The sequence below is a fragment of the Hippocampus guttulatus genome, chromosome 5 (genome assembly GCF_054856545.1).
Source record: "Hippocampus guttulatus isolate MCC_2025c chromosome 5, RoL_Hgut_1.0, whole genome shotgun sequence".
In the NCBI taxonomy this organism is placed as follows: domain Eukaryota; kingdom Metazoa; phylum Chordata; class Actinopteri; order Syngnathiformes; family Syngnathidae; genus Hippocampus; species Hippocampus guttulatus.
Window position 1 is genome coordinate 4,078,297 of NC_141265.1, and position 26,210 is coordinate 4,104,506.

At 42.6% G+C, this 26,210-nt stretch overlaps 1 protein-coding gene across 5 annotated transcripts in view; it reads right to left on the reverse strand.

Annotated features, from left to right (window-relative positions):
- The window catches only part of tet3 (tet methylcytosine dioxygenase 3), a 42,165-nt gene that overhangs the window by 13,190 nt on the left and 2,765 nt on the right, over positions 1-26,210 (reverse strand). For 3 of the 5 annotated variants that reach the window (XM_086112344.1, XM_086112342.1, XM_086112341.1), the window contains 2 exons: positions 8,774-11,612; positions 321-411 (listed from right to left, as the gene is read on the reverse strand). In XM_086112344.1, coding sequence (XP_085968470.1) covers positions 321-411; positions 8,774-11,564 — 2,882 coding nt within the window. In that variant the 5' untranslated portion in view covers positions 11,565-11,612. Of the gene's footprint in view, positions 1-320; positions 412-8,773; positions 11,613-14,133; positions 18,924-26,210 lie in introns of those variants that run through there. The other 2 variants (XM_086112346.1, XM_086112345.1) reach the window with 2 other exon arrangements.

A 26,210-nucleotide genomic window follows, 5' to 3' on the forward strand; every position in this document is an offset into this window, starting at 1 on the left:
GAGTGAAAATGGGATAAAGGTAGAGCTTATTGAAAACCTTTACCTTCTTCGCTTCCTTCCCTCATTCCTTTGTGATCATCACTTGCTCTCCCTTTCTCTGGACTTTGATATCTATCCTTCTTCCTTCATTATTTCTCCCATTCTCAGCTATCTGTTGCAGCTTCTTGCTTAGCCTGTGTTATGATGATGAGGATGAGGATGATGATGATGATGATGACGCCGATGATATTTCCTGTAACCCCTGTCGTGAGGAGGTGCAGGAGCATACGAGGGAGAGGAGACCCGAGAGCATGTGGCAGGAAGCAAAAGAAAAGACAAACCGTGTCTCCATCAGGTCTCGTATGGAGGCCACAGTGGGTCCAGATCCCAAGTGATTGTAGTAGGGCCCTTCATCTTTGTCCGGGGGTTGTTCTAAGAAAAACAGAGAAACTTAATCATAACTACACCCGGAAGGCATTGTGGAATACTGCAAATACTTTTTGAACTGTAAACCTAGAACAAATATTTCATTCTGTACCACGTGGAAGTAATATAATCAGCAACACTGTTGTGTACTTTGCAAGTAAATCTAATACTTGATGAGCTGCATGAAATCAGCCTGTAAAGTAAGAACAATTTAATGTATGTTAACCTTTCACAGGCTTTTTGGCTTGCTCATTACAATACGCTTTGTAGTCAGCTGATGAGGTAAGTACTGAAAGTGTGCATGTGTCTCTCGGGTTCAGAGGTAATTAGAGATCACGTCGTCAGCATAGAGACAGTAGGGCGTGGCTCAGTGTAAACACTGAGATCACAGCTCAAGTATATCCTGTAGTGATGTTACATTGAGGCAGCTTCTTTTTTTTAAGTGCAGCTGGAGTGTTCTGAATAGGTCTGTCATGATAACAAATATTTCAAGACTATATAATTCCCCAGAAACTACCCCGATAAAGTGCAATGAAATAGTGTTGTCAGAGCACAAGTATATCCTTTTTATTAACTCATTCACTCCCAAAGACGTTTTTAAACGTCTTTTCAGACTTGGTCCAGAATTGGCTGGTACTGAATGAGTTAAGTGCAATTATGCTTCACATCTCAAGAATATTGAACGTTTACATTGGAATGTAGAACAATAAAATATCGACAAAAACATAAATGAAAATGACTCAGGCGCTGTTAAAAAACATACACTTCAAAAAATTTTAAAACCACACACTATCTCTATTGGCAGAGTAAAATGAGATGTCTTATCTCCTTCAGAATGTCATTTTTGCACTTGGTTGTACAACGCTGGTATGGCTGTTCGGAAAATTCACTTTTTTTTTTTTATTTTAGGAAATTTGTACAGCCCATCTGGTCTGCAGTTAGGTAAAAAATGGAATGGAACGATCACAGAAAGGATGTTCACAGCATTATAATTATTATTTCTGGTTGCATATTTTTATATCTATGTATATAATTTTTATTCACCAGAAATATCTTTTTTCTATATATGCCAGTGGTGTATAGTGACAGGCAGAAAATGTTCTTCCATTGAATGGCAAAATGTACCTTTTCAATCAACCTGTGTATCCACCTGTTGCCATTCATCCGACAGAATAAGTCATGGCTCCCTGAAAATATATCAGCTTTGTGTTCAATTAAACAAGCCCAGATTTCACAGTGAGTAAGCACATTTAACTGCGTTGAAACAAGTATTAAAGCCTTTTTATATTTTTATTTGGTGGGTTTTCTGATGTCAAACAAGTAACTTGGCTCAACGAAGCTTGTTTTTCAACTGCTCTGATATTTACCCTCCTAAATTAAGGTCAAGTTATGAAATAAGTCTTGTATGATGCACTTAGACTGATCTGTTGATGTGAACGTACTGTATAGTGATTTCAAGCGGCAGTAATGTCCTCCATTGCAACATCTCAGCTAATAGCTGCTCTTACATTTCTCTCGTGTGAAGCTTTCCTACATTTGAAAGTAAAGAACAGAGCGAAACATGGTGGCAGCGCGTGTGTAGAAATTGGCGACGTGAAGAGGGGGTTGGACGAAACGCTAGCTCGTTAGCACGGAAGCTAACCGCGGACGTTAGCACGGAAGCTAATTGCGAAAAGTCGCTACGCAGCTGGAACCCACCACCAGAGACCAACCAGCCGAACGCCAGCGAGCGTGAGGGAGCCGGCAACCCCACTTGCCACGTTAGAAACACCCAGCAGCAAGCCCACTGGACACGTCACAAACTAGCATACAACTGGCTAGCAACGAGACCCGACAAAATGCCACCCAAACAGAAGCAAGACACAAAGCAGGATGAGGATTTCCTGACCCTCACTCAAGTAAACGAATTACTCCAGCAACAAAAAGAGCTTTTTACGGCGCTCTTGCAACAACAACAGGAAAACTTCAAAGGATTTGTCAAGATGATAATAGACTCAACAAACTCACGACTTGACACTTTTACCAGGGAAGTCCAAGAAATAAAAACCAGCATCAACTTTACCCAAAAAGAGGTAGACGACATTAAAAAAAATCTAATCTGTCAAACTGGCCATTCCAAAGACATGCAAACAGAATTCTACAAAATATGTGACGGCATGCTTGTATTAACAGACAAGATGGACTACTTGGAAGGACAGTCAAGAAGAAACAACTTGGTAATTGATGGAATTGAGGAAAAACCGGGAGAAACGTGGACTGAAACAGAGGAAAAAGTTCAAAAAATCCTCAAGGAGAAGCTGCTGATACAGGGGCAAATTGAGGTGGAGAGAGCTCACCGCACAGGAAGACAAGAACCTGGAAGACCTCGTCCGAGGCCAGTTGTGGTGAAATTTCTCAAATACAAGGACAGATCAAGGATCCTACAAAAAGCAAAATACTTAAAAGGCTCCAACATCTACATCAACGAAGACTTTACAGATGCCGTACGACAAAAAAGAAAAGAGCTCCTCCCAAAATTAAAAGCTGCACGTGACAGAGGGGAAACTGCCTACTTAAGACATGACAAACTTATCGTCCACCCCCGCACCAGTACTCCAACACAACAGGCTCGAGTTCAACACCATCAAGCAGCATACTGAGAATTATTCACCACCCGAAGATAAAAACTCTGACCCTACTGAAGCAGGAAATTCACATACCAAAAACATGGACTTCGAACCCTTTGATGACCCTTCCAACCCTTTGATGACTTCCAACCCTACTGACCACAAGACATTTGACCCTGAGAACAACTTGGACCCGGACAATAACTTTTTCAAGACCGACCGACCGCGAGGGAGCCAGCGACGACCGACCGTGAGGGGGCCAGTGATGACCGCGAGGAAGCCAGCGACGACTGCAGGGAAGCCAGCGACCGCGAGGAAGCCGGGAGACAACCAGCCAGCGACCACCGCGAGGGAGCCAGAGACGACCGAGAGGAAACCAGCGACGACAGCAGGGGAGCCAGTGACCGCGAGGGAGCCGGGAGACAGCGAGCCTGAGGGAGCCGGGAGACAACCAGCCAGCGCGCGTGAGAGAGCCAGGAGGCAGCCAGCCAGCGAGCGTGAGGGAGTCGGCGACGACCGCAAGGGAGCCAGCGACCACGAGGGACCCAGGAGACGTCCAGCCAGCAACCGCGAGGGAGCCAGTGATGACGGCGAGAGAGCGAGCGACGACAGCGAGAGAACCAACGACGACCGCGAGGGAGCCAGCGACGACCGCGTGGGAGCGGGAAATTCACATCCCAAAAACATGGACTTCCAACCCTTTGAAGATATTGACTATAAGCCATTCGATCCCGAGAACAATTTGGACCCAGACAACAACTTCTTCCAGAACAAACAAAGGGTAACAAACTCTGACTATTACCTGGATGAACAATTCAACACTAATATAAAATTGGAAAATGCACTTTCAGTAATACACTTAAACAGTAGAAGTCTCTATAAAAACTTCACAAAAATCAAAGAATACCTGACTAAATTCAATAAATTCAAAATAATTGCCATATCAGAAACTTGGCTTGATGAAGATAAAACAACTGAAATGGAAATAGAAGGTTATGAAATGTTTGCAACTAATAGGGAAAACAAAAAAGGAGGGGGGGTTGCAATATATGTAGACAAAGCACTTAAATGCAGTAAAATCGAGAGATTGACAAACACAATAGAAAACCTAATGGAATGTCTAACCATTGAAATACATAATAAAAAGGCATCAAATATCATCATAAGTTGCATCTATAGGACACCAGGATCATGTATTGACACATTCAATAAAAAACTAACAGATATGCTCAGTTACAACAACGATAAGAAAACACGAATAATATGTGGTGACTTTAACATTGACTTATTAAACCCAAATGGACACAAAAAAACAACCGACTTCATAAATACTATGTACAGCAACAGCTTTTTCCCAGTAATCCTGAAACCTAGCAGAATAACAGTTGACACGGCCACATTAATAGATAACATATTTATAAATAAGATTGACCATAAAATGGAAAGTGGACTTCTCATTAATGACATAAGTGACCACCTACCTGTTTTTGCAGTTTTTCATAATTATTTTGATAGAAAAGCTAAGTCAACAACTCGCATAACAGAAATAAGACTAAGAACCCAACGCTCCACCGACGCCTTTAAACAAGACCTAGAAAAACAAAACTGGACCGAGGTCTATTCAAACGAAGACCCAAATACAGCGTTTGAAGTATTTCAGTCTACCATAATCTCCTTATATGATAAACATTTTCCATTAACTAAAGTCTCCAAAAAGTATAAAGACCCAAGTAAGCCATGGATAACGAAAGGCATAGAAAACGCATGTAAAAAGAAAAACAATTTATATAAATTGTTTTTAAAATTGAGAACTGAAGAAGCAGAAAAAAAATATAAGACATATAAAAATAAACTAGTAAATATTATAAGAACCAGTAAAAGAGATCATTATCATGCACTATTAGAGCAGAATAAAAGTAACACACAAGAAATATGGAAGATACTTAACCAAGTAATCAGAAATAGTCCTAAAAAAATGGATTATCCAGAGTATTTTATCAAAGGCAAAAATACTATTTTGGAAAAAACTGCAGAAATAGCAACTGAATTTAATGAGTATTTTGTCAACATCGGCAGTAACCTAGCAAAACAAATTCCTGATCCAACAAACTTGTTTGAAATAGATAGATATGTAGAAAAAAACTCCTCCACGATGTTCCTTACTGCTGTAAAACAAGAAGAAGTATCAAATATTATAAAAACTTTTAAAAATAAAAAGTCAACTGATTGCTTTAATATTGACATGACAATAATAAAGCAGATTATAGAATATGTAGTGCGACCTTTCACGCACATATGCAACCTGTCATTCAAAGCTGGTATCTTTCCATCAAAAATGAAAATTGCTAAAGTTATTCAAATCTATAAAAGTGGAGAAAGACATCGGTTTACAAATTATAGACCAATATCACTACTACCACAATTTTCAAAAATATTAGAAAAACTATTTTCTCGCAGACTTGATAGCTTTATACAAAAGCATGCGCTGTTAAGTGAGAATCAATATGGCTTCAGGGAAAAGCGGACCACCTCAATGGCAGTTATGGAGTTTGTGGAAGCAATAGCCACTAATATAGACAACAAAGAATTTACTGTTGGGGTTTTCCTAGATCTAAAAAAAGCTTTTGACACAATAGATCACAGTATATTATTGAAAAAACTAGAAAGATATGGCATTAGAGGTGTAGCTTATAAATGGATAAAAAGTTATTTAGAAAACAGATATCAGTACGTGCAACTCAACAATAAAAAAACTAATCAACTAAAAATCACTCACGGAGTTCCTCAGGGGTCAGTGCTTGGTCCAAAACTATTCATCTTATATATAAATGATATCTGCAAGGTCTCAAAACAATTTAAATGTGTCCTATTTGCTGATGATACAACTTTCTACTGTTCTGGAATAAATCTGAAACAGCTCCTGACAACCGTAGAAAACGAATTAAACAAATTAAAAAACTGGTTCGACAGAAATAAATTGTCACTTAACCTGAAAAAATCGAAGTTAATTGTTTTTGGCACAAGACCAATCAAACACCAAGCTAAAATTATGGTAAACTCAATTGAGATAGAAAGAGCGTATGAAACCAAGTTTCTCGGATTAGTAATAGACTCAAAACTATGTTGGAAGCCACATATCGATAACGTAAAAAGAAAAATAGCCAAAACCGTAGGGATCCTCTACAAAACCAAGGAAGTGCTAAATAAGAGATCTTTGTACACATTGTACACCTCATTATTATTACCATATATGACCTACTGTGTGGAAATATGGGGAAATGCCTGCAAAACAAACACACTCCCTATTCTCAACCTACAAAAAAAAGCAATTCGAATTATTAATAGATCAAAATATACGGAACCCACAAATCCACTATTTATCAAATTAAATACGATGAAATTTTATGACCTGGTTGACTTTAAAATCGCCCAATTAATGTACAAAGCACACAATAACCTGCTCTGCCAAAACATTCAGAAGTTTTTCGAAATTCGAGAAAGCAGCTATGATTTAAGAGGTACCAACTTATCTCTAGGTATCAGAGATCTTAAATTAGAGAGATACAGACTTGGTACGCTGGTCTCAATTGTGGCACTCAAAACAAGTATCTGGTGCCCATTACAAATACAAAAAGAGCACCAAAGAGGGCAGCTGACAGCCGATGCGCATGGTTGCGGCGGCTAGCATGACCGCTACTTGGCTACCCTTAGCGCTACTGTTGCCTGCTGCTCCGCTTGAGATAAAGGGTTGCCGTGTCTATGAAACAACGGGACACATGCAAACCGAAGTGAAACAGTCCAACTAAACGGTGTCAATGGTTTTCAAAAGCTGTTCCACTCCCAGTGCTTTTGTTTGGATGCGAGCAGGGTTGACTTACAGGAGAGGGAACGGATCAGTGCAGCTCACTGCTTATTATATATGAAAACAAACACGCATATAATTGACCATTTCTTGAGTCTGGAAAAAAATATTGTGTCCATTTTATTAATCAAGCACTAAGTAATACTGTACCACCAGTGGTTCTTAACCTGAGTTGGAGCCACTGCCATGGGGGTTAAGACACAGCCGACTCAAGATGTCAATTAGTTATGACACGCCCCGCTTGGCCATCACTGGCTGCAGATGATCACATGACATTGCTTGACCAATCAGTGCTGTGGGAAATTTAGTTCGCTCAGTAATCAACGTGTGACTGTCGTGATAGTACGTCACGTGATTTAAAAAAACAAAACAAAAACGTTGTGATACATGCTATGTCGAGCAAAAAAAAAAAAAGTGGTCGGACAAATATGTCAAACGTGGTTTCACATGCTTCACGGAATGTGATGGGACTCAGCGTCCTATCTGCATGACTTGTTCAGCAACTCTAGTCTCACACAGGCAAAACTGATGGAATGCTTATTGATACTGAAAGGAGATGGGGAATACAAGAAAAAAATAGATTTACTTTTTTTCTGTTTTTAAATAAATGCATTTTCTATGTCTTGAAATTGGAAAAAGTCAACTTTTTGTTTTTCATTAATGAAGGGTTCGGTGAATGTTCATATGAACTGGTTGGGTTCGGTACCTCTAACGAGGTGAACAACCACTGCTGTACACAGTAATTATTGTAGATTGTAATTATCGTGGCAGGCTTAGCCTCCTGAAGTTGTGCATATTCAAGTATTTCGACATTTTTTCATAATGTTGCTCAGTTAAAATAAATATATCACCATATGGCAAGTGAAATTTTAAATTACATTAAAAAAAAAATCTATGTTCATCCTGTAGCGCCCCGGAAGATGGGGGGGGGGGGGGGGGGGGGACAAAAAAACTAAAACGAGCATCACAAAATAGCAGAATTAGCACATAGGTGAGTGAAACACTAATTGCTGGAAAATCAAGGTTGTCTCCATATAGCAAAAGATCAACTTCACGACAGTGCAGTTATTGTGCTTGCAACATTTTTGTGGAAGACTTCAGGTTTTCACATTTATTTAAGAGACTATGCTCTGGTAGGTGAGCAATGCAGTTGCTATTTGTGTGTGAATATGGACATCCATGAGGTAATAAATGATAATATCCATCCATTTTCTGAACCGCTTGATCCTCACTAGGGTCGCGGGGGGTGCTGGAGCCTATCCCAGCCGTCTTCGGGCAGTAGGCGGGGGACACCCTGAATCAGTTGCCAGCCAATCGCAGGGCACACAGAGACAAACAACCATCCACGCCCACACTCACACCTAGGGACAATTTAGAGCGTCCAATCAACCTGCCATGCATGTTTTTGGAATGTGGGAGGAAACCGGAGCACCCGGAGAAAACCCACGCAGGCCCGGGGAGAACATGCAAACTCCACACAGGGAGGCCGGAGTTGGAATCGAACCCGGTACCTCTGCACTGTGAAGCCGACGTGCTAACCACTGGACTACCGGGCCGCCTAAATGATAATACATCATTATAATTCAAGCAGGTTTTCCTGAGGAAAAAAAAGAGGCATCTGTGGTTTGAGGTGAGTATTTTGTTTCAAGTGGTCTACACAGCCTTGCAATTAATTACAGTGGAAGCTACTATATACAGTTCAAATATAAGTCTGCCACAGAGTTGCCATTTGTGCCTGTCAATGATTTATCGGCCCAACCATAGCTTTGTGCAGCACAAAACAGTGAAGCTGAAATTCAAAGTAAAAATCCCAGTCGAATGACATTAGTTTTTGCACTAGTGCGCAGAAATGACTGCAAAAAATATGTACCACACACACATATGTGACACAGTGACTCACCCACACAGGTGCAGTTGGGGGAATCTGCTTGCAGATCTTTAGAAGGCGTATCCAACAAGCTCCTGGTTGGGGTGTCTAAAAATTTTAGGGGGGACTCTAAGAACCCTTTCAAAGATGGAGAAAAAGGCAAACCATCCTTAGTGGGTGTGTCCTCCTCAGAGAAGCAGGTAGTGGAAAGAACGGCTACATCGCCAGAGGCTTCAAATTTCATCCGTTTAGCTATGGGGGAAGATGGAATGCTGAACGTTTCCTGTATCTGACTTTGCTGTGGATGCTTATCAAGTGGGCAGTCCTGATTTTGAGAGATGGCGGACTGGGGATCCTGCTGCTCCTTCACTGGGGTCACTGTGGATGTTTGATATGAGGTAAGTTCCCTTTGAACTTCAGACTCATCTTTGTTGGCATCCGTCTCCTTTTTGTTCCAATGCGGGGTGTAGCTGGAATCAGGGGTGTGATTGGAAGATGACTGATTCTGGGTGGTGGGTGATGTGAGATCCTGGGCACTGGCCTGAGACTGATTCATGATCTGTGAAGCTATAACTGTCTCGGACATGGCTTCACTGGAAGGTGTGTCTGCAGCCGAGTCCCCAAATTCCGCTTCAAACTGCAGTATCAGTTCTTCATACTTAGGATCTATGTTTATGAGACCGGATAACTGTGAGGTGTTTGGTATCGATGTGGAGGTCAGAGATGAGGCAGTGCTCGCATCGCTATGAACTAAACTACTACCCACTTCCTCTGACTTAGCATCGGTTCCATGGGCCGTTTGTGGGGGCACGGAGCCCATGAGGGTGGGATTGTTCATTGACAAAGCAGAAGGAGTGGAGGAGGGAGCCATTGAGAGGTTGGAAATTGATACCTGAGATTGGGCTGGAGCAGGGAAACCTGCAGCAATCACCTGAGTGGAGTTACTGTGGGAGGATAAAAGGGGCAGTGAATCTGGTTGCAGGTTATTCGGGGTGTTGGCTCGGCCCATCATCAGGACTGATGTTTTTTCCACAGTTATCTGACTCTTAGGCAGGAACGTTGGCACAGAGGCTTTTTGCTTGCTCTTCTTAATTATAATCTGTTTGGGTTTAGGAAGGACAGGGCCTGGGAGCATCCCGCTCATAGCTTTCATGACAGGGGAAACTTGGCTGTTTTTTTTCCTCTTGGGTTCCTTGAGCTCCTGTTTTATGCTCATATGATTGAAAGCATTGGCTTCCATCTGAGGCCACCATTTTTTTAGGTTTTGGAACGGCGCAGCTGATGCACCAAAGCCAGGGGAATGACTAGAGAAGAGGTTCCTCTTGTAGTGAAGGTGCTGTTGCAAAGCTGCCTGAGTTGAGTGTCTAATGGCTGCTTGACCAGGAGACATGGGAGTACCAGGGTAGTGGCGAACCTGCAACTGACCATTATCCAAGTTGTAATGTCCCTTGGAAGCAGAATGATCACCAACGTCTGTCTCTTGCTTTATCCTCGGCACGCCTTCATTCTCGATAAGCTGCTGCGTGGATGGGAGCTTGAAAGAGGAATTTCCGAACTTCCCACTGGTGTCACCCAGAAGGTCTTTGAGCTCTGACATTGGATCTGGCCTCGTGCGAGGTGTACCCGCATTGTGGTACAGGCGCTCTTCAGAAGCTCCATGTGTGTCCTGCAGCCACTGCTTGGGACTGCGGCCAAAAGTCTGTGGATTTCCCTGGCCTCGAAAGGGAGAGGTAGAAGAATGGGGGGGATGGCCCTGTGATTGGGGCCTGTGGTGCTCACAGGACACTGCTGCCTGCTGGTCAGTGTGTAATCCTGCAGGGATGGACTGAGAGCGTGATGATGGACAGGTGACTGCAGAGGATGGAATCAATTTAGTGCAATTTAGAAGTGAATATGCGAGGTTTTGGGTATGTTGGTGATGATGGAGGTTATTGTTAAGGAGGGCTTGGTCTGGAGCACCAGGACCTTGAGTCCCAGTCCCAGATAACTGTGTAAGGGCTTCTATGGCAATAGCAGTTTGAAGACTGACGTTCCTTTCTTTGGCTATTGAAAGCACCTGGGGAGAGCAGGGAATTGGAGGAAGTTTCGAGCAGGCTACTTGGCCAGCGTTTGTTCGTTGTTGTTGCTGGGGATATGAAGAAGTCGGGTGTTGGTGGTCACCGTTGGCCTGGAGATAGGGCTGATTCTGCAGATGGAAGTGCTGAATATTATTAGGCTGTAAATGTGGCAAATCAGTCCTCTTGCTGGTGTCTTGATTCTCACTGGCTGCCAACTTAATCTTCTTCTTCAGCCACTCAAGGTAGTCTGGACAGTCAGGCCCATCACAGTCGCAGTTCGGAGGCTTGCGACCATGTTTTGCATGGTTCAGTGCTGCCTGCAGGGTTTTCATGTCTTCCGAAGATGGGTGGCTTGTGTTAGGAGCCCCCGCAGAGTTTTCAACGTGTGCCCCATCAGCACCCATTTCATGGGTGAATTTCTCATACAGCTGCATCATGTCAGGCTGCACTTGGACGCAGGAAGAGGTGGTGGAGGGAGGTAAGGTGCCGGCAAGGGCAGAAAAAGTGACCAGATTGTGAGCATCTTCCATATCCACATGGTGGACCGGTTTACTTTGTTTTGCATAACTGCTGTTATGTTTCACCAATGCTTGCTGTTGAACTTTGCCAAGTGTTGGCACCCAGCACTGCTTTTGAGGTACATCTGTTGCCCTCTTCTGCTCTGTTTCTATAGATGCCTCATCATCATTAGGATCGCAATTCACCCCATTGGGCAGTTCCAGGCTCAGCACGCCTTCCTGGAGGCGGTCATGTGACCCAATTTCCATCTGGTCTCCACCTCTGGGGCCATCCAATGAAGTGACTTCGTGAACAGTCTGAAAGACAAACATAAACAAAAAAAAAGTAGCAATAAGAGAGTGTGCTTTGTGGCTGCTAAAGAAACAGTACACACTAAAACTTCACATTCATGCATCACTGAGATACAACATCTTGCCTTTCCCTCTTTTCCCTCCGCCTTTTACCCATAAACAAGCACACACCCAGTGCTGTAAAGGCAGATTAAATAGGTTAACATGTAAGGCATGGAGTGCTGCTTTCGTTGACAAATGACACCACACGTAATCTATCGACAATGCCAGTGTTGTGTATAAAGGGACAATCCATGGCAGAATTGTTAAACCATGCAAAACAGTCTGTTAGAAATTAACCCATAGTACAGTACAGCGAGACGTGTACACACACTGAGAAGTGAATGCAGAACAGGAATTGTTCTTTTCTATACAGCCTTTCAAGATCGGAACATATTTCTAATCAATGGGTCAAAATCTACCCAAACTTTCAACCTCAGATGACCTACTGTCTCAGTTTGGTGGGAGAAGTGACAAGTGAACTCTGCTGTTACAGGTATCGCCTTTAGTCATTTCAGAGTTGTCTTTCTGCAAACATTGCACTCATCACAACAAAATGCGTGTTAAGTGCAAAACCGGTATCACTATCAGTGACTGCAAGTGTAACTGCTGTGTCCTTGTCAAAAAAAGAGAATAACAAATGAAACCAAGCTTTTCCAACATGATATATTACACTAACATCAATCAGGACGAAATGCCGAATGTAGACCACTGTTAGGAATTTATGGTTATTTGCTGATTCACTATTAAACTGGGATTTCAGTGCATCGATTTATAACTCCAATTCACCAGCAAACAATAGCTCACGAACTTTACTCATAAAATAGGAAATAAGAGTCAACAGAGGCATGTTCAACAGAGATCATTCAAGAGCAAACACACAAATCATTAACAGAGTCCAAATGGTGGCCGACTTTTCCAGAATGTAGAAAACAATGGCAGACTGATATTGAGCCTTCGCACTTCGGTTGAATACATATGTTGAACTGAATTTGTGTTAGGATGTTCCGACACAAGAGCTGTATCAAAAATGCTTCCCTCCAACACAGAATCATGCTCAGTATTGACTATCACTGACAAAAGATATTCGATTAGCCATATAGCTAAACTAGGCATCAGTACCTCACTGACAGAAATATTTCCAGTATAAAGTCATACAGGTTGTATTGGATGGCTTAGGTGGTTCAACAAAATATATACAGTACATTTAATGCAGTAAATATACAGTGAAGTTCGGCACCTGCGGATTCACCCATTTGTATATTTTTGTGAATATTTTAAAAAATATTCTTTTTTATATATACAGTATATATATATGGAGAGAGAGAGAGAAAGAGAGAGCGAGAGAGAGACAGAGATAGATCGTTTTTTTTTTAATTGAATGTGCTTGGGGGTAGTTTACCCTTCCCCCAAAATTATGTTTAAAAAAGAAAATCAATGCATTTATAACGGGGGTCAATTATGCGCGGCAATTTTTGGCCAAAATCAAAAACTGAAAATGTGGGACCCGAGGACGAAATCCGAAACACTGAATGAAATTCTAGTATCTTAAAAACCAAACTAAAAGAAATCCTTTGGTTTGATCTTTTTTTTTTTTTTTTTGCACTTTTACCAATTTTATCTAAAGTTATGTTAAATATTGCAGGGCCAATGCTAATATTATTGGCCAATGTGTCATGTAGCATATTTTTTAATGCAATGCAAACAGTAAAATACAGATTTTGTGTTTTGCATAAATCAGATGTGTTTCCAAAGCACTCTGGAAGCTCAGGTCGCGTTCATCTAACTTGTATGTCATCAACGGGGAACAAACTTCTCAATTATTCGACTAAACAGAGAAGCGCAAAAAGCAATGGCAGTCAGAGCAGCATATAACAGTCAATGATGAAAAGAAGAGGCTTTGGAACTGATAAATACGAGTATATGGTGGAACCGTTCGGTACAAGCACAAAATCCTTCAAAGTGTTTCAGGATTGAGACCGGGGGTTCATATCAAGTCTCTTAATTGCAACATTCCTATCTCCTTGACAGACTTGGCATGGACCAATCATGATTGTCTTTGCATCTGCAAAGTTGTGACGAGTAACAGTGTTGATGTTTGGTGGTTGCAGTGTGGTTGAGAGGAAAGAAATTACATCTGTGCTATATGTTGCACATTGAGCATATTTGACAATCAAGTTGACTTGACTTGACTTGCAATGTAAGCCCACAAGACATAAAGCGGACATTTGTGGTCACATAAACGGTCCATTCATTATTCGTGATTATGACGTGATGTCATCGAAACATTCCCATAATATAACATTTACGAAAAATGATCATTTCATTTCTATTTCGTCCAAACCTCGCTCCAATTCAAGATTTCTTCTTTTGCTCGATATGGGGATATGTCATCCAATTTCCAGCTTCCCCGATCAGTCCATTAGCATGAACCTTTCAAGTGTTTATCTACCGGACAGGCCGTACGTTTGAAATCTTTTGAAATCACCTTCTGTGCTGTGTGTCTGCTGAGGATCCCAGGGGGTGGTGATGGTAGTGCTAAGAGGTGGTTTGAGGTTAGAAAAGAGGGGGTTGGCGGGGGTGGCGGCGAACAGCCGGCGGGCAGTACGTGAGAGGCCCCATGTCTGCACTATCGGCGGCATCAGACGGGAAAGAGGAAGGGGGCGGGGGCCGTGTGCGGCTGTTATGAGAACTGCAGTGTGTTGAAACAGGCTGCAACATCCCACTATCACACACACACACGCGCACACACACACACACACACACACGACCGTTCACTACCACTCTCCTTTCCTCTTTTTCTCACAGTTTAAACATGCAAAAGTGACGTGGGAAACGCAAATTGAGATGGACCACAAAGGTCGAATTTTGTTCGAGTACCATCTAGACAACCATGGCGCAATACACGGTGACAGTTCAGTTGTTATTCAACATGACTGATTGTCACCACTGGAAATTCAGTGACACGATCAGAGTGCCTCCCACTGCACAGACAATGTGATATTTCATCTAATATTTCCACTATGGCCGAACGTTCTCGCTCACTGACACACAAACACACACACACACACACACACACTCCTTGGCAAACATCCAAAAGTGCATCGAGAGGGGGAAGAAACGCTTCCCAGGATCCCTTTAAATCCAACCAACGCTGCTCGTCAGGTCAATTGACACTGACAATGAAAATGAGAGAGGGAGGAGACAAAGCATAGAAAGATTGATGTTGCTAAGGGGCTTCGGCCGCTGATGGGGAGACAGCGGAAGCTAAATCCTCGATTCACGACACTCGCGGTCCACCTTCTCGTCGACCTCCCCTCGCCCAGGAGGAGCAGGAAGCAGAAATCTTGACAATATGAACAGAGCTCAAGCACAACTTACATTTCGCTAGACGTCCAGACAGTGATACCGGTCGCAGGGCAGAAAGCAGAGGAGCCGGCAGAGAGGAGCATGAGCAACGTTCAAGTGTCAGAACAGCACACCGGCAATCTGAACGCGCCTTGCGTTGTAATTCCTCCTTATTTCATCCAGCCAGACAGCGAGAGCAGCAAAATCCACATGCGTGCATTCACACACGGTCAGCCACGCATAAATAACACACCTCCCCCTAACGCGGCCCGCGCCTTCGTCATTCTCTTTGCTTCCCCTTATGGCTGCCACTTTCCGTTCTCTTCTTTTTCTTTTCTCATTATCTCTGTCTGCTCCTCCCTTCCCTTTTTCAATATCCTCTTTCTTTCTTTCTCTCGGCTGCACATGCAGTCGGCTTCTCAGTCAACACCCTCCCCCCCACCTCTCCTTTCTCTCTCTCTTTCTCTCCCCCTTCACTCTGCTCCCCTTCCTCTCATGCAGCCTTTACATCCATAACCACCGCTCTCTCTCTCTCTCTCTCTCTCTCCAGTGTGTGCAGAGCGAGTGGCCATTATCTGAGCCACAGCGGGCACGTACGATGGAATGGAGGAGCGTGCAGTGAACAGAAACAGAAAGCGCTATGGGCTATAGTCACTAGGAAACAAGAGCACTGACTGCCGTCAGCTCCACCCAAAACACTCTCGTTGGTCACACAGAGGGCTTGACCGAACCTTTGGGTTTGTCCATTTCAACACAGCACGAGACTGGTTTTGTCTGATTTCATGCATCGCTTTTTGCCAATCGGTGGAAGCCACAGGAAAAAGCAAAATTGCATTGCTGGAGTAGGGCTCCTGCAATGGTTGTTTTCTTTCCGATTACATCCTCTCTCAGCGCGGACCACGGCGATGGACGCAGAGCGACCAAGGCTGGTTCCTCCATCTCCGCGCACTCCTCGCACGAAACCTCGCAGTCGATCCCGAAGCGAAGCCGCACGAGTGGGAGTGAAGTTGTTGTCGGACTTGCTCGCGCTTTCCACAAAGAATGAACGGAGAAAGTGGCGAAGAGGGAGTTTTGATACGATCTTTTCGTTCTGCAACATGGGTACGGAGATTCGGACGAAAGACGGCAATGTGGGATCAGAAGTACGTGGCGGAAAAGGGGCGAGGGAAAATCGGATGCCACTTGGAGCTCAGCGAGGATGAGGAGCAGGATAAGGGCAGGGAGACGGGGCGTCAGCACAAAAACGGCAATTCCATGAAGAAGTTCCTCTTGCTTTGTGATGGACGACGGAACCCCGTGCACGAGTCGCTTTGTTATTCTCGTGACTGTCAGTGATTGCATTTGCAAACGCACGAGCCTCATCGTCTTGCCCGCCAGGCCAAGATCACACCGCCTGCTGTTGGCTCCTCACCATCGTTCTACCATCGCTGTCGTTATCGCTGTCGAGCGCTTCCTTTCGCCTGCTTGCCGGCTGATTGGCCTTGCGGAGTCGCTCCTCTTCTCAATAATCGCTGGGGTTCGGCGCACATCTGCAGCCAGGTGAAGGAGAAGAAAAAACATGGCTGCCTTCTCCAAAGCAGACCGCTGTCCGCTGCGGCGTAGTATAATTCTCTTACGTTATTGGCCATTTGGAGACTTTGCCATTCTTTGACGGAAGTGACTTCCTTCCCTATTTTGTTCTCGCTTAGCCTCCCCGCTCTGTCATTTTCTACAAGCTTTCTCAGTCTGCCTCCCTCTCCGTCGACTTCGCCGAGCCTTTTCTCGTTCAAGCTGACTGCAGCTTTCCCCGGTCCTGACCATTGTACATTGTCTGCCTCTCTGCTGCCACATGTATTTTTATATATACGCGCAGAACAGATGAGCGTCATCCCCAAAGCGAAACGGCACAGCCTCAGCCTTCCGAGGGAAGGACAGAAGTGGAGCATAGGTCACATGACCGGAGAGGGCCAATGAGCGAGCGGGAAGGCAGTGTGCATGCAGTGGGCAGGAAGCAAATGTTAATGACATATTCTGGTTGCATCATCGGCGTCATCGTGTCACCATTACCATCCGCATCTGCCATCGACCAAGACATTTGACTCCACGAGATGGGCATCACCCACGGCACCCACACGCAAAAACTTCTTCTGGCTCACTCCCTCCCCCGGCTGAAGTGACGCAGCAGTTCAGATTCAACGCTCGTCTTGGATCACATGCCCGGCACACAAAGGTCCTCTTTTTAAAGCCAACACTTCATTCTGGCTGAAGGCTAACATTATCTAACGTTGACTAACGGGAGCAAACACTGTAAATGAAGTAACAAGACATGACATCTCTCTCATGTCAGCATGTGTGTGTGGTCTGCTACACAACAGAGTGAAAATTGAATTTCTGACTGAGTATAATAAAATAAAATACAAATTAAAAAGCATACCAATTAAATATGAAGTTGTGCCATACTTATCAATCGACACAAATCATAAAAAAAAAAAAAGAACTCTGCTGTCACTGCCCAGTATTAATGTTACTGAAGTATCAAAATGTTCACTTCATAAATGCAGAGGCGTGAAACCCTTCGATGGAAGCAACAGCACACGTTTACAATGACCTCACCTGAAATCACCTCGTGGGCAAAATGCACTTTGAACTCATTCAACATACCGGTACTTGATAAAAAAAGAACAGCAGTAGAAACCACACACAAAAAAAAAACTTGAGTTATGTTTACTTGAAAAAGCCTCAAGTTCGTTTTTTTTTTTTACTCTGAAATTCTGAGTACATTTCACAAGGGGGACTCTTGAGTAAATGTTACTTTGTATTAGCAGAGTATTACTTATATAATATACAGTATATATATATATATATATAATAAAATATACAGCAAAACGATTAATCATAAACTATTTAAAATCACAGAAAAAGTGCCCATTGTGGAATGAATGAGGTTATGTCATCTTAAAAAAAAAAAAATAAAACAAGAGCAGTCTCATTCCGAGCTGAGAAAAAAAAATCTACATCGTAATTACGTCAACAATTACATACATTCATACGTCACTATGGAAACAACCATCATGTCCGATATACATTATATTTAGCCTGACGATAAAAATGACTTACAGTAAAGGTTCTGTAACCTGGCAGCGATTGTGATCTAGCAGGAATGCCAGCATAGTATTTGGTCCGACCGGCACTTGTACAAGCCGCTCTCCTTTCACAGTTTTTTTCCAATTGTCTTTTCTTTGTCTCTGTCATGTTCCTTTTCTCTGCAGCACACATGGAGGAAAGGTAGGTGGCATGATCGACAACGCGAGTCAATTCTGAGCAGTGAGTTGGTTTAACTTATGACTAAGCCTGAGTCATCTGCTCTTCCAGATGACTGTTGGCATAAACCCCCTAAAACACCACAGCTGAGTTGTTTGTGTTCTTGTGTGAAACAGCGGTGGGAGGTCTGAGTCTGAAATAGCCTCGCTATTAGTTCCTTAGCTTTTATATACAGTATGCCACTGAGAATTGTAAAGTTTGGTTGCGGCTTTCGTCACTCATGTTTCAATTGTTTGTACCCTTTCCTCGTCGCTAATAAAACCTCACGTGAGCGTCGCGGTCACGTCATGCACGTCCCAAGCTCCACCTCCGATCTTATAGCGTCAGCGGAATCCTTTTTCTCTCCACCGCCGATTCCATTGACCTCCATACGCAATTGCCCCTCCCCCACAAAACAAGCCTCATTGCCCCGAAGTCTAATGGCATCAAGGTCATCTGATCTACCTCCTTCCCCCACCCCCCTCACTCTGCTTTTGCTTTTATGCTCCGTTTCTTTACATTCTAGCTTCTCTTCCAACGCCTGTTTTTCATTACAGGCACAGACATGCACGGTAGCAAATGCTGCTAAATTGGCAACAAAACATTGACACTGCAGACAACATACACAGGGCCAGTTAAGGATCCCCCCCCCCCCCCTTCCCACCACCCTTTCTTGTTTCACATGCACATGACTGCACAGACGCATGCTAGTATGCATACAGTATTGGTTTGTTCACTGAGGGTCAGTGGGTGTATTGGAGGGTGGGACCAGAGGCAGCAGGGCTGCACACAGCACATACCATTGTGCTCAGATGTTTACACTCCTCATTTGCCAGGATGTTATAGTCATTTCAAGCTTTTAATGATTTGCTTGACCATACAACATACTATATCGTCAATGAATTTTGACACTAGTATTGGGTGTACAAATGTATTTGATATCCACACAGGGACAAAAATGATCCATTATTATCCTCCAAGCATAATTATTGGCATTGTGGCTAAATAGGCAGTACACCAACGTTACCTCAAATTGTCCATGGGTCTGAGCATTCACACAAACTTCCAGAGCATTCCTTGAACCACGATGAGCAACATTCACAGATGTGTGTGTGTGTATATATATATGCATGGACGCACAATTCCGCTTATTTGCCGTAGCGAGAAGCAAAGCCACTACCTTGCCACTCGCTAAGCGCCCCAAGCTCCAATAAATCTATTTCTCCGAGGTGTTTCTGTCTCTCTGGCAAAAATGCTGCTGTGTATGTCATGGTTGTACCAACAAGTCTGGAAGAAGCGCCACGTGCACATTTTATGCATTTTTATATCTGGTATATCTGGGGTGGCACGGTGGCCCACTGGTTAGTACATCCTCTTCACAGTGTAGGTCATGGGGTCGATCCAGGCCTGTGGCCTTCCTGTGTGGCATTTTCATGGTCTCCCCGTGCCTCCAAAATTCCAAAAAAACATCTATGGTAGGTTAATTGAACACTCTAAATTGTCCCGAGGTGTGACTGTGAGTGTGATTGGTCTGTGTGCCCTGCAACTGGCTGGCAACCCGTTGAGGGTGTAGCCCGCCTGCCTGCCCGCCCGAAAACGGCCGGGTTAGGGAACGGCTCCAGCATGCCCTTGTGAGGATAAAAGCGGTTCAGATAAAATGGATAATTGGAATGTACTGTATATCTGCGAGTGCTACTCAAAGATTCATCTGCGTCATGTTGTCAGAATGGGAAAAATGTCGCCATCTCGTAGGTATGTCAACAAATGAATTCAAACCACTTATATATCAGAATAGAACAGATTTGTGCCACAAATAAAATCAGGCCTAGTTAGTTACTTTCATTTTAGCATACATGTCATTTTAAGCATAAGTATCGAGACAATCTGTGTAAATACCCACAATATGCACTCCTAAATAAGGGAAAACATGTAAAAAAAAATTCAGTTTCTGTTTTGCCGCGCAGAACAGCCTCATTTAAAGGGCCCAGAAACAAGGCCCATGTTTGGACTTCCTGAATGGAGCAATCTGCGCGTTGCCTGCAGCATCTTGTCAGCGGTGAGCGTGCCTGTATGTGTGTCAATGTATGTGTCAAACTACAGAATAGCTGAGTGTGCCCATTCGTTCACACTGCCGAAACTGTAAGAGAAGTGGGAATGGTGTGGTGTCCTGTTTGTAAATTAAACTGGGGTGGTGTAGAAATGTAATATGTGTGCGTGGTGCATGCCAGCATTACCGTGTGAGCCGATAGGGTGAGAGAAGTTTCACAATTGTTCAGCGTGCAGCTTCGAGGGAACACTGCAGTACGCATGTCAGTCTCACAGTTAAGAGATCCGACTTTGAATTTCTTTTGGATCTCTGTGAAACGTTTGTATGTTCTCCCCATGCTTGCGTGTGTTTTCTCTAGGATCTCTGGCTTCCTCCCACATCAACCAAAAAATGCTTCTGAGGTTAATAGGACACTCTAAGTGGATTGCTTGTTTGTCTATGTGTGCCCATGTAAACTGAGCTGAGATACAGTAGGCTCCAGTTACTTGCGACGCTAATGAGGAGGAGGGATCTAGAAAAATGGATGGATCAATGCAGCCGAATAGCTCATTCTTGTTCTTGCCGGACCATAAAACCTGCCTTGAAGGCCGGAAGATTCATTCTTGTGGGCAGCTGCAAATATTAGCTGAGTCACGAACTTCTTTCTTGGTTGACGGCTTCTTAGTTTATGGTTAAACTTTCTTCACTGTGTAAAGTAAAACTTCCGGCAGTTCTTGATTCATGGCAGGTTTGAGCCTTGGGAGTTTCTGAACTTCCTCAACAATCTCCCCTCTCGGTGAGAGTGGCAGCTTCCACATTTTGGCAAAACAGTAGCACATCCTAACATCGTTTGACCTGATGAATATACAGTCGAATAGAAGTGGCATCCCAAAAACCTCTCTAACGGTCTAAGTATAGGTCAATCCAGTGAGTGCTTTGACAGAAAAGCACAAGTCTACATTGTATATATGAGGGCTTGTATCGACTAGTCAACAAGTCAATTGGACAACTTGACATTGCTACTCCATTATGACCCACCAATTTGGACTATCCCTTCATCCCTCGAAAGGATATTTTTCCAAGAGATGAGACCAATCTTCATAGCAAGCCATCATCACCTCCCCAAATACTACATGAATGTTGCACGCTTCAGCAAAGGGAGCTTGACAGTAGTGCGTCTATGCCGATACACAGTAAACCTCTGTTTTACCGTGTTTCAGTTTTCACAGTGCAGCCGCATCACAGATTTTTTTTTCCGAACTCTTGATACGTTTTTGTGATTTGCGTTGATCTTGCACTTTCTCAATACTTTATGTGTTTACATGCGTTTGCATGGTTTGAAATCATGTTGAAAGGCATTCAAATGTTCCAGTGAAATACTATAAAAACATTGCAATGTGTATTTAAATTTCAGATTTTAAATTTATTGCCGACTGTGTGGAATACAGAAGACTTTTGGCCCAATTCTTGCTTTGAAAACTCCCTTGGGCAAACATATGTCTTATAGCATATAATTATTTTACTGTATAATTATTCCATCCGGAAAAAAAAAGTTGCAAGCGAATCAGCCTTCAATCTATTTTCAATGCTACCAGTAATTCAAATAAATGATTAAAAGCCCCAGTTTTTTTTAATTGCACATGACAAATGTATGTGAACGTCCAACCACAGCTGTAAGGGTTAATACAAAAATGACATAGTTTGGCAGCGTGGTTTGGCAACCTCCATCCCTACTGAATCCTTGCATTTGTTTAGCATATAACATTGTATTTTGTATTTTTAATTGGTTTGTCTATTTGTATTTTAGATTGGTCGATAATTTGATGAAAAAAAAAATAACAGACCCATGTAGGGACTACCAATTGTACAGATTTGTGGGAAAAAAATGGACCAAATTTGAATATAGGAGGTTTTGCGTCTGACAGCGATAATGTGAAATTCTATGTACTAATATTCTCATAATTTATGCATGATGTAAAACTTTTTTTTCCTAGCTTTGGTCTTCTGGTTAGTTGTTGATGTCCGAAATTTGAAAGATGCTGCTCTCTACTTCCTCAATCCTCATTTAAGCAGGGTATATAAAGAGCTGAACTGTACATCACATCTACACATACAAAGACATCAACATTATCTAGAGGCTTTTTTTGGGAGGGGAATAAGTACAGCAATTTCATTAATACAGTGTTATTATATATTATTTTTCAGAGTTTCTCAGAATTTCGGGGGCTTTTTTGTTTGTTTGTTTGTTTGTTAGTTTTTGTGGATTGTTTGTGGATAAACGCACTTCGAGTTGGTTGTCCAGACTGAGCCAAACCTCCCGAAATTCAGCACTTGCAAGTCAGCATGAGAAGCCCAGCTGGGGAAGGCCCCCTAACCCCTCCCTGAAATCCACACAAAGAAAAAGGAGGAGGAGTTTGGGAGGGAGGCGGGGAAAAAAATGAAAAAGGCGGCAGTGGTTGGGGGCTCGAAGGGAGCATAAGAAGCATGGAGGGCTCTATTTTATTGAAAGCACGTCCCTTTGTGCGTGTTCTTATAATACTAAGAATTTAATCAAATACACAATATCTGTCCGACAGACAAGAACACCTGTCATGAAAGGCTACTGACAGCAACGAAAGGATCTGGACAACTTCAAAACAAGAAAATCGTTAAGGGTGCAAAATGGTAAAATGATACCGTGTAATCCTGCCAATATGTACAAAGTCAGGAGAATTTTGTGGACATTTAGTGAATGGGATAGTTTTACTCAAGCAATTTTCTTTTACAGTACGGAAATGTATATTCTGTGCTTCGTGAGACTACAGACTACACTACGGTCTTAAATTAGGTACGGCTCAGACTCAAAAGGGAACAACAGAAACAAAGCTCTTCACTTCATCACAGCATAGTGGCAGCTTGCCATTCTTGTCTCTCGCAAGGCTTGAGTTAAGATTAGCTCTCCATATGTCTCGTCAGGTGGAGCCGGTTTTAAAGGGCCAGAGCTCCGCCATGGTAACTCCATGTATGAGCACAGCAGGAAGTGCAAGAAATGCAGACTTACCGTTAGAGGCCATTCAAGTTTTTCAACTGAACTGATGTAGATTAACCACATACTGACTTCCTTTTAGGAAAGGACGAACAAAATATATTTGTAAGCAGTTTAAAACGTCCTGTATTTGAACGCCATATCTTCAAACCGCTTCTGTTGCCTCACCAACTGGTTATTGTGGACGTTTTAATAGGTTTGTGTTTGTGTGTGTGTGTGTGTGTGTCAGTGTGTGAAATGGAAACTCGAACAGCTGTGAAGCTGTGCGACATCAAATCTGGCGGTGCTGCACCCGGTGGGAGCGGCTGCACTGCCGGCAGTCATGTGAGAGTTAAAGAGTTGGAGCAACATCTGAGAACTCCGCCCACTTTTCTTCCCATACATTTTTTATTAACTGCGGCATCATGCAGCTGACAAATTCCCTTCCCTTCCATCAAACACAGACAGCACCAATAATGCCAACATGACATCGCTAAACCGCCAACGAACTGAGCTAATGTAACTGATGATATCGATGTCTTTTAGAAGCTTGAAAAATGTATTCAACATACTGTATATGTTAACAAAAAATATTTTTGGGGTAAAAATTTGTTTTCCGTCATGTGGAATTCCAAACGTATCGAACAGATGTTTTCATTGACAGTGTTTTGAGAATTCAAATTCTTGAAACAAGGTCACAATTATAGGACGTGACAGGAGATAAACTTGTTTTGTTGTGTGTAATGGGGCCAGTAGGGTAAGTGAGGAAATGATTGCTACATAACATACATTATTTGGATGAATGTCTTCGCGCCAAGGGTATCTTAGTTAATGAAAACAAACAAAATAAATAAAACTCCATCCATCCATCCATCCATTTTCTGATCCGCTCATCCTCACAAGGGTGTGCTGGAGCCTATCCCAGCTGTCTTCGGGTAGTAGGCGGGGAACAGCCTCAACTGGTTGCCAGTCAATCACAGGGCACACATAGAAAAACTACCATTCCTGCTCACAATGACACCGAGGGAAAATTGAGAGTTTTCAGTTAACCTGCCATGCATGTTTTTGGAATGTGGAAAGAAACCGGAGTACCCGGAGAAAACCCACGCAGGCACAGAGAGAACACGTAAACTCCACACAGGAAGTCCGGAACTCGAGTTGAATCCCGCACCTCTGCACTGTGCTAACTAGTGGGCAATTGAGCGATAACCAAGACTTGAAAAAAAAAAAAACATTTAAATTAAAAAATAAAATAAAGTGCTTGAAAATAGTTTTTAAAGTATTTTTTTTATGATTATGATCAAATAAAAATAACTAACTGACCACCCCCTCCCTCATACATTCCCTTGTTTCACCGTCTTCATTGTTTATGTCATGTGACCTGTTGTAACTGTCATATGCTTGTGCAGGAGTTTTTTGCCTCACTCAAATTATCCTCAAATGAGGGTAGTTCGAGCGTGGGTTTTTTTTTCTCCCCCTGTCCCTCCCTTGTTTCTGACTTTTGGGTTGAGTGAACGCTGGCGCGTTTTGGCTGCCGCTGCTCAACCCGTATTATTTTGTGTTTTTTGTTATTGTAAAGTGTCCTTGGGTGTCTTGAAAGGCGCTTATAAATAAAATCTATTATTATTATTATTATTATAGAGTTATCGCGTTATGGGGACAATATCCTTCATTTTTGTCTTAATTTCACACATGAGCTTTCAGGGTTCTTTTCAAATATTTATTTCTGTATTAATCTACGATTGTATCTGCAATTTTTTAAAAAAAAATAATACCAAACCCCATAAAAACAAACTTAAATTAAGTATTTTTGACAATATAAAACGCATAAAAACTAACTAACATATTCGACAAACTAATTAAAACTAGCTGGCTTTTACAAATGAAAGAAAGATTAACTCGAATGAAAAATCCAAAGCTATTATAACCCTGCTTTGGACTCCTGTGATTTCGAAATCAATTGGGCACGCTGTCTGAGTGCTTCTTGTGTTCATCTTGAAAAAAATAAAGAAATCACATTTTGCACAAATCATGTGTCCAACTTCATGGGAACAGAGATGTATTAATATTTAAAAAAGAGGTTACTTATGACTTTACAAAGCAGTTGTCGACGTCTTACTCACCATTTTCCAAGTTCAAGATCTGCCCACAATTGATTGCTATTTTTTTCTGTCCAATCTCATAATCATTAGCTTTCACTATTTTGAACAAGAGCATGGCAAAGCAGTACGGCAAAACGTGAGCCCAGCATATGACAGGCATGCACTATGTAATGACTTGAAACAATTTATTATGCCTTATGGAAATGTAATATTCGTAATATTCATAATAAGGGGACTTTTATTGTTTGGTGGCCTTTGGTATCCCAGCATGACTGCAAAATGTGTCGTTGGGTTGATGTGAAAGAACTTGAAATGCCCTCACCTTAACCCATCAAACACCTCGGGGACGAATTTCCCCATCAATTGTGAGCGAGACCCTCATTCAACAGGAATAAGTCTCCCAAATATTGGTATGACAAATGAAGGAAATTCCCAGACATATGCACTCCTGATTTGTGTTGAAAGTCTTCCCAGAAGAGTCAAGACCACTACGACTACATGCGTCTTACAATTCCTGTAGCAGTAACGAGCCAAGAGTCCCAAAACTTTTGTCTTAACTTCCCCTAACACTTTTCATAAAAAGTGTGTTGAACGCATGAGTCAATGCTACACTCTAGTTGTCAAACCTTCCACTTCCAGAGTCTGCGCAATACACCAAACCACTTCCTGTTCTACTACACACCCACACACAACACACACACGTGGGTGATGGTTCGTGGGTTACGTACGTGACCACCATTGGCTGCTGTACCTCAACTAGCATGAAAGCGGCGATGTTGTCTAGAAACTAGGTCAAGGTTAACACT